General features: G+C 51.9%; 1 protein-coding gene across 2 annotated transcripts in view; it reads left to right on the top strand.

Annotated features, from left to right (window-relative positions):
- The first annotated feature begins 1,985 nt into the window (after nucleotides 1-1,985).
- COTL1 (coactosin like F-actin binding protein 1) overlaps nucleotides 1,986-13,641 on the top strand; it is a 49,720-nt gene continuing 38,064 nt past the window's right edge. The window contains exons 1-2 of one of the 2 annotated variants that reach the window (XM_037743914.1): nucleotides 1,986-2,241; nucleotides 2,500-2,582. In XM_037743914.1, coding sequence (XP_037599842.1) covers nucleotides 2,165-2,241; nucleotides 2,500-2,582 — 160 coding nt within the window. In that variant the 5' untranslated portion in view covers nucleotides 1,986-2,164. The remainder of the gene's footprint in view (nucleotides 2,242-2,499; nucleotides 2,583-13,641) is intronic. The other variant, XM_017543628.1, reaches the window with a different exon arrangement.

The raw sequence follows: 13,641 nt of genomic DNA, 5'->3' as shown, positions 1-13,641 counted from the left end.
GAAAAATGGCCAGTGAAGTAGAGTTTTGCACTTGTTGAACCTTGGGCAGTTGCTGTGGCAGATTTTTGAGACTGAGTCTCACTGTGTCACTCAGGCTGGAGTGCAATGGTGTGATCTCAGCTCACTGCAACCTCTGCCCTCCAGGTTCAAGTGATTCTCCTGCCTCAGTCTCCCAAGTAGCTGGGATTACAGGCACCCACAACTATGCCTGGCTAATTTTGTATTTTTAGTAGAGATGGGCTTTCACCATGTTGGCCAGGCTGGTCTAGAACTCCTGAGCTTGTGAGCTTCTCCTACCCCAGCCTCCCAGAGTGCTGGGATTACGGGCATGACCCACTGCGCCTGGCCTGATTTCGTTTGTTTTTAAATTTTTGATCCTTTTGGAATTTTCCCTGATCAATGGATCCATCTTTGCTCTTCTTTCCAGTGGCCCATTGTCCCATTACCCTTATTAAGGAGTTAGGGACGAACTGCTTTGTGGGGCATGAAATGAGAATTTCTTTGTTTTTGTCTTATTTATAACAGCATCTGCCTCTACTCTTCTGAAACTGTGTTCCTGTCCACCCACCTATTCAACTAAGCATTGATTGATTCATTCGTTCATTCAATTTCTTGTTTTTTGTTTTTTTCTTGCTGAGAATTCCCATATTAATTGGACATTGTCCCTGACCTTTTGGGTTTCCACTTAGGATATGTTTTTATCACTTAATAAACAACAATGATGATATTTTATCGAATGTCTAGTATATTTGTTACATGTATCATTTCAATTAAACTGAAAGCAGTGGTGTCAGTTATATTATTTTTCCGATTTGAGGAAAGTAATTTCAGAGTGGTTTTAAGGCTTTCCAGCGGCCCCCAGTTGGAAAGTGGCCGGGCTGAATGCAATTCAAGAGCCCAGTCTTCAGAACCCTGGCTTTTTACCTGCCTGGACGCTGTAACTGGTCTCTGTGGAATGTCTGGATGAGGGAATGAATGAATGAGTCAGTGAAGGAATGAGGAAGACAGAATGAGTCAGCTCTTGCTTTCAGAGAAGCCCAAAGGGAGAGGTTAAGATGGGAATCCAAATGACCAGAATCCAGAATAAACAGTGAGCCCACCAGCGTTTTGGAAGCAGTCCACTTTCTACCCCCCTTCTATTCAAAATACTTTATTCTTTCCAATTCCTCCCCACCTAGAATCCATGGAACCAAACGCTGGGGCAGGGACGGTGGCCAGCCTGTCTCCTTGGGTTTGATGCATTACATCATCCACGTGGAGGTCCCCGGTGGAGCTTGGCAGCCCTACAGCCTCAGGGGAGGGGGGTGGGGAGAATGAGTAAGGGGGAGAGGGGGAGTAAGAGGAGGCAGTAGGGGACAGGGAGGGAGCAGATACCAGGAGGGTAAGTGGAGAAGAGGGAGGGGAAGCCAGCGAGAAGCAGGGGAGGGGTCAAGGAGGAGGAAAGAAGAGAGCTTGGGGAGAAGGAAATAGGGAGGACGGAGTAGTTTTGGGCTGGGATAGGCAAGAAGAGGGAGGAGGAGAAGACGAGGAATAAGGGGGTAAGGGAGAAAGAGGGGAGGGAAGGGACGGAGGGAGGAGAGATCAGGGAAGTGGGGGAAGCAAGGGGTCGGGGGAAGAGGAAGGAGGAGGAAAAGGAGGAAGGAGGGGTGGGAAAGGGGGTTGGGGAAGTGGAAGTTTCCAGAGAGGGGGTCGGGAGAGGAGGAGGGGAAGTGAGAAGGAGGAGGAGGGAGCAGAAGGATGTGGTGGGGGGAGAGCTTAGGGATGTTGGGGGTAAGAGAGCGGGAGGGAGGAGGGAGAGGGAGGAGGCAAAGCCCCTACTCCGGCCCCCACCGCGGAGTTGCGCAAGCCTCCCGGGCTGGGATTGGCCGCCGGAGAATCAAGACGCTCCGCCCCCGCAGCCCGGCTGCCAATGACGAGGCGGGCCGCGGCCTGGACGGCCAATGGGCGCGGGGGGGCGGGGCGGGCCGCGGCCTGGGGTCCCCGCGCGCGCTCCGTCCGCAGTGGGAGCCGCCGCCGCGCTCGGAGCTTGCAGGCGCCGCGTCGCCGTCGCCACCGCCTCCCGCCCGTGCGCCCTCGGCGCGTCCCCGCCGCGCTCCCATCCCCGCCGCCGGCCAGGGGCGCGCTCGGCCGTCCCGGGCAGTGTCCCCGCTGCGGCCCCGCGGCGATGGCCACCAAGATCGACAAAGAGGCTTGCCGGGCGGCGTACAACCTGGTGCGCGACGACGGCTCGGCCGTCATCTGGTAGGAACTTCTCATTCCTCTCCGCGCCCCGCTCCCCGGGCTCGCGCGGGGCCTCGCGCGCCGAGCCGGCCTCCAGGCGGGACGGGTTCGGGACCTCCCGCGCTGTGTTCCTCGCCGGACTCCGGGACGGCGTGCCAGGCCCCCGCGGGCTCCTCCGTGGCCAGCGCGTCCGTTAGATTGTCCCCTGCGAGCGCCGCGCCGCGCGGCCGCCAGCGCTGATGTGTGTGTGTGTGTTTTTTTTCTTCTCCCCACCCAAAGGGTGACTTTTAAATATGACGGCTCCACCATCGTCCCCGGCGAGCAGGGAGCGGAGTACCAGCACTTCATCCAGCAGTGCACAGGTAGGGAGGCGCGCCTGTCGGGCGGATGCGTGGTCTTTGGGAGGTTGTCTGCACCCGGGGAGCGGTGGCTAAGGCCAGCCCGGGAGGAACCGGTGGCCACGTGCGGTGCCCCTAGCGCACAGCGTGGGAGGAGCCCGATGGGAGCGTTTTAAGGCCTCATAAAACCTTCTCTCCTCTGGGCATCCGAAGCATTCGCGAAGTGACCCAGCTGCCTCCGCCCTTCCACAATGCCCTCTCCAGGCCGGGCGGCTTTTACCCCCTGTGGTTCACTGGTTTTCCAAGGGCAACTCGTGTGTTTCCAGACTGCAGTGTCCAGCTCTTCCCACCGTCCCCTTTGAGCCCAAATACGAACAGGCTAGGGGCTGGCTGGGAGGGAAAGAAACTCAGCCGCGCCCTCTTTTCTCCCACTATCATTGTCTGCCTGTGTGCTGATTTGATGCGATTTTTAATTTGACGAGTAGAGGCAGATGCAAAAGAGTACACACCGTATGATTACATTTATAAGAAATCCTGGACAAGGCGAAGCTAATCTATGGTGTGAATGTCAGAATTGAGGTTAGCTTTTGGGGCAGATAGGCACTGATGGGGAGGGGCACACCACCGGGACTGCTGGGAGCTGGGAATGTCCCATATGTTGATCTGGGAGGGCATTACACAGGTGTGTATCCCCGTAAAAAATCAGCAGACTGTATACTTAAGATTTGTGTGCCTTAGGCACTTCGGTGTGGTGTGTGATCCATGAAAAGAAAGACCACGTGGCAGGCATCACCATCAACCCCTCAGTAGTGGCAGAGGCTGTGTGATGTTGCTATGGGACCCTTTAAATAGGTCTTTAGTTGGAAGCAGCTCCCATCTCTGGTCTTTGGTTGGAAGCAAACTTTCTCAGACAAAGGCAGCACAGGTCAGAGGTTAAGGCATGGACCCTCAGCCAGACTTGTTGTTTTTTTCTTTTTGAGATGGAGTCTTGCTCGGTTGCCCAGGCTGGAGTACAGTGGTACACTCTCAGCTCAGTGCATCCTCTGTCTGCTGAGTTCAAGTGATTCTCCTGCCTCAGCCTCCACAGTATCAGGGACTACAGGCGCCCACCACCATGCCTGGCTAATTTTTGTAGTTTTAGCAGAGACAGGGCTTCACCCTGTTGGCCAGGCTGGTCTCAAACTTCTGACCTCAGGTAATCAGCCCGCCTTGGCTTCCCAAAGTGCTGGGACTGCAGGCATGAGCCACCCACCCGGCCAGCGGTGTGGGTTTGAATCCCTGAGTGGCTGCTTCCTGGCTGTGTGGTTTGGAGCGAGTTTCTTTATCTCTGAGGGTTTTAGTTTCTTGACCTGCGTTCTCACAGTGCTGTCGTGAGGATCAGTGAGTCAGTGTGTATAAAATGCCCAGAACAGTGTCTGGACAAGCTACATGATTGTTGTGAAATAAATAAAAAGTACAAAATTGGGCCAGGGATCATGTGGGTGTTTCTTTCCTTAACTGCTTCCATAATCAAATTATATTTTGTATTTAGTTGAATTCAAAGGATATTTGTGGAGTGACTGCTAGAGGCTGGGTGATACTAAGAACACATGTGTGCATGCACGCGCGTGCGCACACACACACACAAACTAAAATTTCTCCTTGAGTGCTGGCTCTAGACATTCATTCATTGCTTTTGTAAACAGTTGGCCTAAAATAGCAGCATGAAGCACTATAAGGATGTGGAGAGTTGGCAGGGGAGGATTTGAACCCAGGCCTCTGTCCCTCCACCTCTGTGGCTGAATGCTTTTGCAAGTGGAATAAGTGCAAACTCTTAACTTTCTCCCCTCTGGTGAGCAAACAGCCAGGAGATTCAGCAGTATTTCTACTTTGCTGGCTCTGAGGCTGTGCTTTGCCGGCCAGCTTCCCTCCCTGAATTCGGCTTCTCTCCTCCCAATGTCCACCCATCACTCCCCTCCCCCGTCAAACCATGTTCTGCGTCTCAAGCTCCTGTTCTCTCCAGCAAGTAGAAGGTGATGAGGAAGAGAGCATCCCTCCCATTAGGAGACTCCTGGCAGGTACTCCCAGGCCTTGGTGCAGTGGGAGAACACCTCCTTCCTCCGGAAGGCTTGTGGTTTTCTGCTCAGACCCACCCCCTGCCCCCCAGGGATGGGAGTGGGGAGTGGCAAACGTCTGGCGAGGAAGCTAAAAATGCTTCCCTGCTGCGTGCTGTGTGTGGATCCTCATGAATGGGCCTTGGGAGCTTCAGCTGAAGTCGGCTTTCTTTCCCTGCCATCTGTTGGACAAATGCATAGGGGAATTACGGTTGCTGTGTCTGCTCTTGTTCCTCTTGGAAAAGCTTGTTCCTCCCTGCTGTTGTGTCCTCATAACACGAGGACAATGTTCTCAGCACCAGCACTGGCTGGATACTAGTCAACCCGCTTGACATCCTCATCTGGCGTATGCCTCAGAACAGCCCAGTGTGGCAGCTACTGAGGTTGTTGCCGTTTTACGATGAGGAAACTGAGGCCCAGAGAAATTCATAGACTTCCCGAGTTTACCCAGCTAGAAAGTGGCAGAGCCAGGACTTGAACCCGGGCAGGCTAGCTCAGGGCCTGTGCTCCTGGCCTCTGAGGAAATTGTTTAGATTCTCACCTCTTGTGGGATTGCTTGCAGGTTGCAAATGACATTTGCCCACTTGTGGTGCAGTGAGGGCTCTTTTGTGGCTCCGATTCCCTGCCAGGTGTCCCGACAGGCCTGAGAAGAAAGGTTCCACTCTGGCCCGGGCTTCCTGCTTCCAAACGTCACAGAGATGGGCAGCAGACTTGGAAGGCCAAAACAGCCACAGTTTCTTCCTTATATACTTGGGGTACGGGCCTTCCCGGGGCCCTGCCCTCCTCCCAACACTCCCCGCTCTGGCTCTCAGTCACGCTCTCTGAAACATCCCGTCCCTGGCCCTCCCACCCCAGGCTACCTACTGTCCCTTCTTCCCTTCCTCCCCCAGGGTTTCCCAGAGTGGGATCTCTCCACCCAGCCTCCCCTCCTCATCTCTCCCCAAGCTCCCTGGCCTGGCCTTTCCTCCCTCAGAGCTGTGTTCCAGAGGGCCACTGGGTGTCTGTGCTGCCAGGCCAGCGCCCCCACACTCATCCTCCCGATCTGTCTGCCTGCCAGCAGGACCCGGCACACTCTGCTTCTTCTGGACTTGCCTGGCTCCCGGCCTTCCTCACTGCCTGCCCCGCCGCCGCCTCTGCCCCGCTGCCGCTTCTGCCCCGCCACCGCCTCTGCTCTTGCTTCTTGCTCCATAGCTCAGTTCGCCTGGATGGTCAGAGACCTTGCAAGGGCACTGAGAGATGCCCAGTGCACATGAATGTAAGCAGGAAATCCATCTGTGCCTTCTGGGTTGGAAACTCCAGGGGAACTTCTAGCGGCAGCAAAGGCTGCCCAAACTCCAAACAGCTCTCTTCCTTCTTCTAGCTCTGTCTTTATCTTTCATCTCCATTCTTGTGGGGAGGGCAAGGTTTACCCCCACGGGTAGAGCCATTTTGGTGGCGAGACAGAGCAAGCCTCTTTGCCAGTGATTTTGGGGGTCCCTGAACTGTCTTTGGTCCCCCTGTGGTCATGTGCCCATCCCCAGACCAATCACTGGGACTCTGGGTGGCCAGGCCTGGACCACAGGCCCATCCCTGGAGTTGGGGGATGGGGCAGCCCCACCCAAAGCAGGAGACTGACTGGGGGCAGTGGCTTCCTAGGGAAGAATGACATGCCACTTTCAGAAAAGGGTCCATTTGTCCCTTAACATCCCCACCTTCCTCTTTATAGCAGCAGTCTCTTTGCCCTCAATTTTCTTTGTCTTGGTGTCCACTCTGTTCTCCCTTCCTGGGGTAAATCTTTCTACAGTGCATTTCTAGTCAAGTGACTCCTCTCTTTAACCTTCGATGGCTCCCTTCTGCCCACTGGATTACACTCAGGCTGTCTGCTTGACTTTCTAGTCGGTCTGTCCCACCCACCTCTCCTCCCCAGTAGCTCCACACAGCCTGCCTCATGCACATGCAGCCCAACACTGAGACTTTCCCCGCCTTGGTGTTTTCGATTTTGGAGGTTTCTACCATGAGGAATTCCCCTTTCCCATCTTGACTTATCTAGGATTCAGCTGCCCACCTAGATTAGTGTGATTCCTTCTTTATTTCAGCTCTGAGGACACTTTGGAATCAGCAACACTCTAGGCCAGGCATAGTGGCTCACGCCTGTAATCCCTGCACTTTGGAAGGCCGAGGCAGGCAGATCACGTGAGGTCAGGAGTTTGAGACCAGCCTGAGCAACATAGTGAAACCCTGCCTCTACTAAAAATACAAAAATTGGCAGGGGTGTGGTGGCATGTGCCTGTCATCCCAGCTACTCGGAGGCTGAGGCAGGAGAATCGCTTGAACTGGGGAGGCAGAGGTTGCAGTGAGCCGAGATCACACCATTGCACTCCAGCCTGGGCAACAGAGTGAGACTCTGTCTCAAAAAAAAAAAAAGAAAAGAAAAGGAAAGGAAAGAAGAAAGAAACATTCTAGATTGACATCTCAGCTCTGCTTCCACTCACCGTGTGGCCTTGGACAAGTGCATCCCTCCCTCTGTGCCTCAGTTTTTAGGTCTGTAAAATGGGGATCCTGACATCCCTACCTGTGAGGGTGACTGGGAGGGTTCACTGGACTAATGCACCTAAAATGAGAGTCCAGGCTGTGGTATGTGTTGGCTGCCCTTACCACTGCTTTTCTCTCTTTCTTTTTTTTTTGAGACAGAGTCTTTCTCTGTCGCCCAGGCTGGAGTGCAGCCTCTGCCTCCCAGGGTCAAGTGATTCTCCTGCCTCATCCTCCTGAGGTTTGGGTTTTGTCAGATGGCCTGGGTTTAAATACTTGGCAGTCATGTGCTCTGCAGCAGGTGAGTTACCCATCTGGTAACCTGCTACAGTGTGGTCATTAGGAGGATTAAGGAAGCAAGTCCTTATGCTGCTTGGGACCTAATGGGCGCTCCCTAGATGTCAGTTACTGTGATTGCCATTTTTGTTTGTGGAATTTAAGTGATGTGGAAGTGGAGTTCAGGAGCACCAAGCAGATGGAAGGGGGAGATGATGGGAAGGAAGTGGGTGCTGAGCTGGGCTGGAGGGTCACAGGTTCAGGTGACAGAGCCCCTGGGAGCCGGAAGCCGTCAGGGCTCAGCTGGCCGATGTGGATGGAAAGGGGCCATTTACCAGACTGACTGGTCATGTGGCCTACCTGACCACAGCAGAAAGGGTTTACAGATCACCTGTGTGTGACCAGGCAGTGGCTGGGGCTATCCATGAGATCACATTTTGTTTCTGTACCATTCAAGCAATACATATTCTTTGTAGCATATTCATAAAGCAAGGCTAAACCAAAAGAGGAGAATGCTGAGTAGAGTTCAGATATAGTTCACCACTCAGAAGCCTTGTTTCCTCATTCATTCATTTATTCCTTCATTCTCCTGTTCATTTGCTCATTCAATGCTTTCAACAGATGGGAGTTACTCTGTGGGGCATGGTTCTAGGCACTGAGGGTAAATATAGAAGCAGAGAAGGCCCCTGTCCTCATGGAACTGACATTTTATTGTCATCTTCCTGGACAGACCACTGGTCTCATTTTTATGTATATTGTTGAAATATTTTTCTATATGTAATTATATTATACATGGGGATCATAGTATAGATATTTTAGAGCCACCTCCCCTCACATCTGTAATTCCAAAGCTTCTTCCCTATCTTCCCCTCTTCTTCTGCAGTAGTTTAAAATGGCTACGTAGTTTCTTTCGTACAAATGTAACATTGTTAACCCAGTCTGCTATCCATGGACTCCAAATTATCTGTTGCAAGCAGTTTTATTTTAGAAGGAATCCAGGCATCTGGGAATGAGTCCAGTTGTCTGTTGGTGCAGATTTTAGACCGGATTGGTTGAAAGCATCAGTGGTAGAGCTGGGGTGTCTTGTTTTGAACGATAGCCTTGCTGTGCTGTGTGACCTTGGGCAGATCTCCCAGACCCTCTGTTTTCTCGTCTGTAAAGATGGGATAATGACTGCACGTAAGTTGTTGTAAGGATAAACTGGCACGGGCTTGTAGAGTACTGCCTGGTACAGGGTAAGTGCTCAATAAACGCGGTTATTGTTAAAATAGCACCTTCTAGAAGGCGTTACATATTTAATGGGTAGGTTGAAATAAATTTGAGATGTGGGGTGGTTGCCAGAAAAGGCATCTTCAAGAAGGGCAGCATCAACTTGGTTGGAGGTAGGTGCCCTGTGACATTTGTTGGATGATGTTCTGGGCGGAGATGATATTCCCATGAGGCTCCAGTCGGTCCTAAACGTGACACAGAGAGATGTAGGAATTGATTTTTTTTTTTTTTTTTTTTTTTTTGAGACGCAGTCTTGCTCTTGTCACCCATGCTAAAGTATAATGGCACAATCTCGGCTCACTGTAACCTCTGCTTTCTGGGTTCAAGCAGTTCTCCTGGCTCAGCCTCCTGAGTAGCTGGGATTACAGGCGCCCCCCACCCTCACCCCCCATCATGCCTGGCTAATTTTTATACTTTTAGTAGAGATGGGATTTCACCATGTTGGCCAGGCTGGTCTTGAACTCCTGACCTTGTGATCCGCCCACCTCGGCCTGCCAAAGTGAGGAATTGATGTTTTTTTACTGTCCATCATTCCCTCCTTTGGGGGAACCTCTCCCTTCCATTTCATAATAATCCTGGTCAGCCAGTGTGAGTCCTGTGAGAGGGCACATGACCCAGCCTGGACAATCAGAGTAAGCCACCCCTCTGCTAACTGATTAGTTCAAGGGCCCATGTGACTCAAATCTAGGCAATCAGATTCATCCCTGAGACTTTGGACAGAGTTGTTAGCAAAGAGTCTTTTTATCTTTCTCTGGGATTAAAACGAGTAAGAATGATGAGGTTGGAGGTCACGGGGCCTGACTACCATTTATAGAGACAGCCTGCCTGAGAACTCAGGAGCAGAGCCTGGTGGGGGGGTGGAGACAGGTGACGTGGCTTAAAACTCTGGGATTCAGCCACGCCTGCAGCTTCGTCCTTAGACTGTTCACTTTCATGAGCCAATTAATATTTTTTCTTAGGCCACTGTGAGTGGGTTCTGGATTTTGTTTTCATCTAAAAGAGTCCTGGCCAGAGCCTCCAGGTTAGGCAGCTGGAGACAGTCTCAAGGAGAGGAGAATCCAGGCTGGACAAGGAATTTAGTCTTTCGTGTGAGAATTGACTGAGGAGATTGAGCATATTTAACCTTGTGAGGTTAAGAGGAGAGATCCTCAGGGGGACATGAGTGTTGTCTGCAGATGTTTGAGGGGCTGTCATGTGGCAAGTGCGGACTTCTTGTGTTCCTACCCCCACAATAACGCTGTGTGGTAAATGGGACCACACAGTAGGAATTCAGGGATAGTGTGTTAGTCTGTTCTCACACTGCTGTGAAGAAATACCCAAGACAGGGTCATTTATAAAGAGGTGAGGTTTAATTCACTTACAGTTTTGCATGGCTGGGGAGGCCTCAGGAAACTTACAATCATGGCAAAAGGGGAATTAAACACATCCTTCTTTACATGGCATGAGAAGCCAAGCAAAGGGGGAAGCCTGTTATAAAACGATCAGCCCTTGTGAGAACTCACTATCACCAGAACAGTGTGGGGGAAGCTGCCCCTGTGATTCAGTTACCTCCACCTGGTCCTGCCCTTGACACGTGGGGATTGTTAGAATTCAAGGTGAGATTCGGGTAGGGACACACAGCCAAACCATATCAGATAGATTTTGGGTTGATCTGTATGACTGCATTTTTTAGTAGAGACAGGGGTGCCACCATATTGGCCAGGCTGGTCTCAAACTCCTGACCTCGTGATCTGCCCACCTCGGCCTCCCAAAGTGAGCCACCATGCCCGGCCTTTTATTTTATTTTTGAGACAAGATCTTGCCCTATCGCCCAGGCTGGAGTGCAGTGACGTGGTCTTGGCTCACCACAACCTCTGCCTCCCAGGCTCAAGCAATTCCCCTGCCTGAGCCTCTCCAGTAGCTGGGACTACAAGTGCCTACTACTAGCCCTGGCTCATTTTTGTATCCTTTGTAGAGATGCGGTTTTGCTGTGTTGTCCAGGCTGGTCTCGAACTCCTGGGCTCAAGCGATCCACTTACCTTGGTCTCCCAAAGTGTTGCAATTACAGATGTGAGCTACCCTGCCCAGCCAGGGTTTTATTTTTGAGTGATACCCTGGAGGGCTGCTGAGCCAACTGTAATTTTCTGCACCATGCAGTCTCCCACTGCCGTCTCTGCCCCCGTATCTGTTGCCGGGAGGCCCTGAGCCACACTGTATAGCTTTATTTGTGTGTCCAAGGGGGCATGGGCTTTGTGATGGCTCCTTCAGTCTGCTCCATGGTGATATTGTGGTTTCTTTTGTGTTTGTGCCCATGTTACCCATGATGAAGGATGGTAGATGTGTGTCTTCCTGCTGAGTACAGTGTCTCATGTTCAAAAAAGGCATTCCCTAAATATTAGTTGAATTGGGTTTTTGCTGCTTGAAAATCTTCAGAAATTAATGTAAACTTTGTGACAGCATTGCTTATAGCTTTTGTAGGTGTTAGAAATACCTTCTGGTCTCCCTTCCTTTCTTTGCCCCATTTCATGCGGGCGCCCATCCACACCCAGCGCAGGGAGCTCTGTGCCTAGGTCTTTGCAGATGTTCCAGTTGCCAAGAGTAGTGGTCATTTCTTTGTCTCACATCCACTTTACTTCCCTCCAGCATTTGCCAGTGGCCACCACCTCCTGAAGAAATACCCCCTGTCGCTTCTGCTTCTGCACAGCTAGATTTGCCTAGTTCTTCTTTTATGTCTCTCTCCTCTCGTTCTCACTTCCTTCTGCCGCTTCTCCTTCCCCCTCCTGCCCGATAAGTCTAGGCGTTTCTTAGGGCTCCACACCTGATCATGACTTTGTCTTCTCCAGGACATTTCTTGAGCATCTCCTATGTGCCGAGTCCTTTCCCTGACCCCAGTCAGCTTGCAGTCCAGGCCAGGGCTGGTTTTCTAGACTGCAGGTTGGCTTGCTCCCCAGCCCCCCACTCCCAACAGCCTTCCCCGTAAGGTCCAAACACTCAGACGTGACATGGGTGCCCTTTATGACAGGTACTGGCCAGCCAGTGCCTCCAGTGCATGTCCCCAACACACATGATAGTGATCTCAGGGATGCCCAGTCCCAGGCACTACGTAGGGGCTCTGCGTGTATTAGCTCATCTAATTTATCTTATCTCTGAGGGAGTTATGAGCACAGTGACACCCAGAAGTGGGAATTATCCCCATTTCACTCAGAAGGAACCTGAAGTTTTCCTTGGAGAGCCAGAGTTGCTTGCTGCAGATGCTGCAGTCGGAGAAAGAATTGCACTTTGACTCCAGATCTGTGTCCAAGGCGCCCAGCTCTTCCCCAAGCTGTGCTGCCCTGCTTTCCCGCTTCCCTAGGCCTGGTGGACACTCTTCCCTCTGCCTGCACTGTCTTCGTCTGTTTTGCTTTCCTGGAGGACTTCTACACACCCATCAAGGCCCAGTGTAAATGTTCCCTCTGCTCAGACGCCCTCCTTGTCTTCATGGTGCTGGTGTCCTGTGTGGTGGTTGTGTGCATGTCTGTTTCTTCAGCTCCTTGGTGGAGAATCCTGTCCCTTCACGGTTAGCTGGCTCCCAATCTCTTTTTCCCCCTGGGTATGTCGCTTACTTGAGTGGGCCCAAGTCATGGGCTGTTTCCTGGGGTGTAGGTTTTCCCAGCAAGTGCTGGCTCTCTACCCCTTTGTCTCTTGCTTAGAGAAGAGAGCCCATGCCTGGGTTCACATTCCAGCCCTATTAAGAGCTGTGGGCACCTGGGACACAATCCCACAGTTAACTCCTGTGGGCGCTGGGACAGAATCCCCAGTTAAGTGCTGTGGATGCTGGGACGGAATCCTGCAGGGACCCTTAGAGGAACGTGGAGGGCGCAGCTCTGGGAGGCAGGGGCACGTAGCCGCTGACTCTTGTCCCCCATTGGTTGAGGGGTCCTTTAGGGGCTTTAGGGTTTCTGCACTCCAGGCTGTGCCTCTGTGGGGTTGAGCAGCTGGCACATGGCAGGATGTCCTGGTGTATCCAAGTGGCTACTCCCATGATCACTGAAACCAGAGGTGGCTGTTGAGAAGGTGACAAGGTGTCAAAAAGCATCTCCTTGCAGCGTTTAGCAGTGCCCAAGATCACAGCCGCATGTGCAGTCATGCACCTGTTGATTGTGTGACTTTCCTGGGGGCATCCAGGCCCTTCAGGGCAGAAACTGGTCAGCTTTGTTCTCTGCAGTATTGGCAGCGCCAGGAACGGTACCTGGCATCCTGCACAGATGTTGTTAAGTAGGCAAAAGAAAGACAGTCTATGTAGATGTCCAAGAACTAAACTGACACAGGAGGGGCTGCTGTCCCCTCCTCCAAAATAACAGCCCAGCAGTCCACAAGGCTCCCTGGCCACTACCACTGGCCACGTGATTGCTCTGGCCCCAGGCCCAGGCGTCTTTCTCCAGAGCTCAGGCATCACCACCTTCCTCTCCCTTTTAGACATGTGCCTGTGGCTTTTCTCATTCAGCTCGGTAGCCTCAAGAGTGGCAGGTCCCCACAGGCCAGTTTCTGAAGGCAGGCATTGCACCTCAGCATTTAATATTTTATTTCATTAGTGCATGTTGAAATAAACCTGCCATAGATCTTGTTTTTGGTTTATGGTCCTTAGTTTATGGTCATCACATTTTTCTTCATGCATTTATTCTTGTTTTGTCTTCTACGCACTTAGGTAAGCTTTGTTGCCAGTAATAAATAAACAAGTTGATAACAGTAATGGTTAACAGGGGACCTTTAGTAGGCCAGGCATTAGCCAAGGTCATTGTGTTAATTTCCTATGGCCGCTGTAATAAATGACCACAAACTTAGTGAACTAAAACAACATAAATGTATCATCTTATAGTTCTGGAGGTCAGGAGTCTGACATGAGCCTCATAGGGCTAAAATCCAGGTGTGGACAGGGCTGGTTCCTCCTGGAGGCTCCAGGGGAGAATCCATTTCCTTGC

The sequence above is a fragment of the Cebus imitator genome, unplaced genomic scaffold (genome assembly GCF_001604975.1).
Source record: "Cebus imitator isolate Cc_AM_T3 unplaced genomic scaffold, Cebus_imitator-1.0 Scaffold159, whole genome shotgun sequence".
NCBI lineage: Eukaryota > Metazoa > Chordata > Mammalia > Primates > Cebidae > Cebus > Cebus imitator.
The sequence above is the reverse complement of the archived record's forward strand: the minus strand, read 5'-3'. Positions and strand labels throughout refer to the sequence as shown.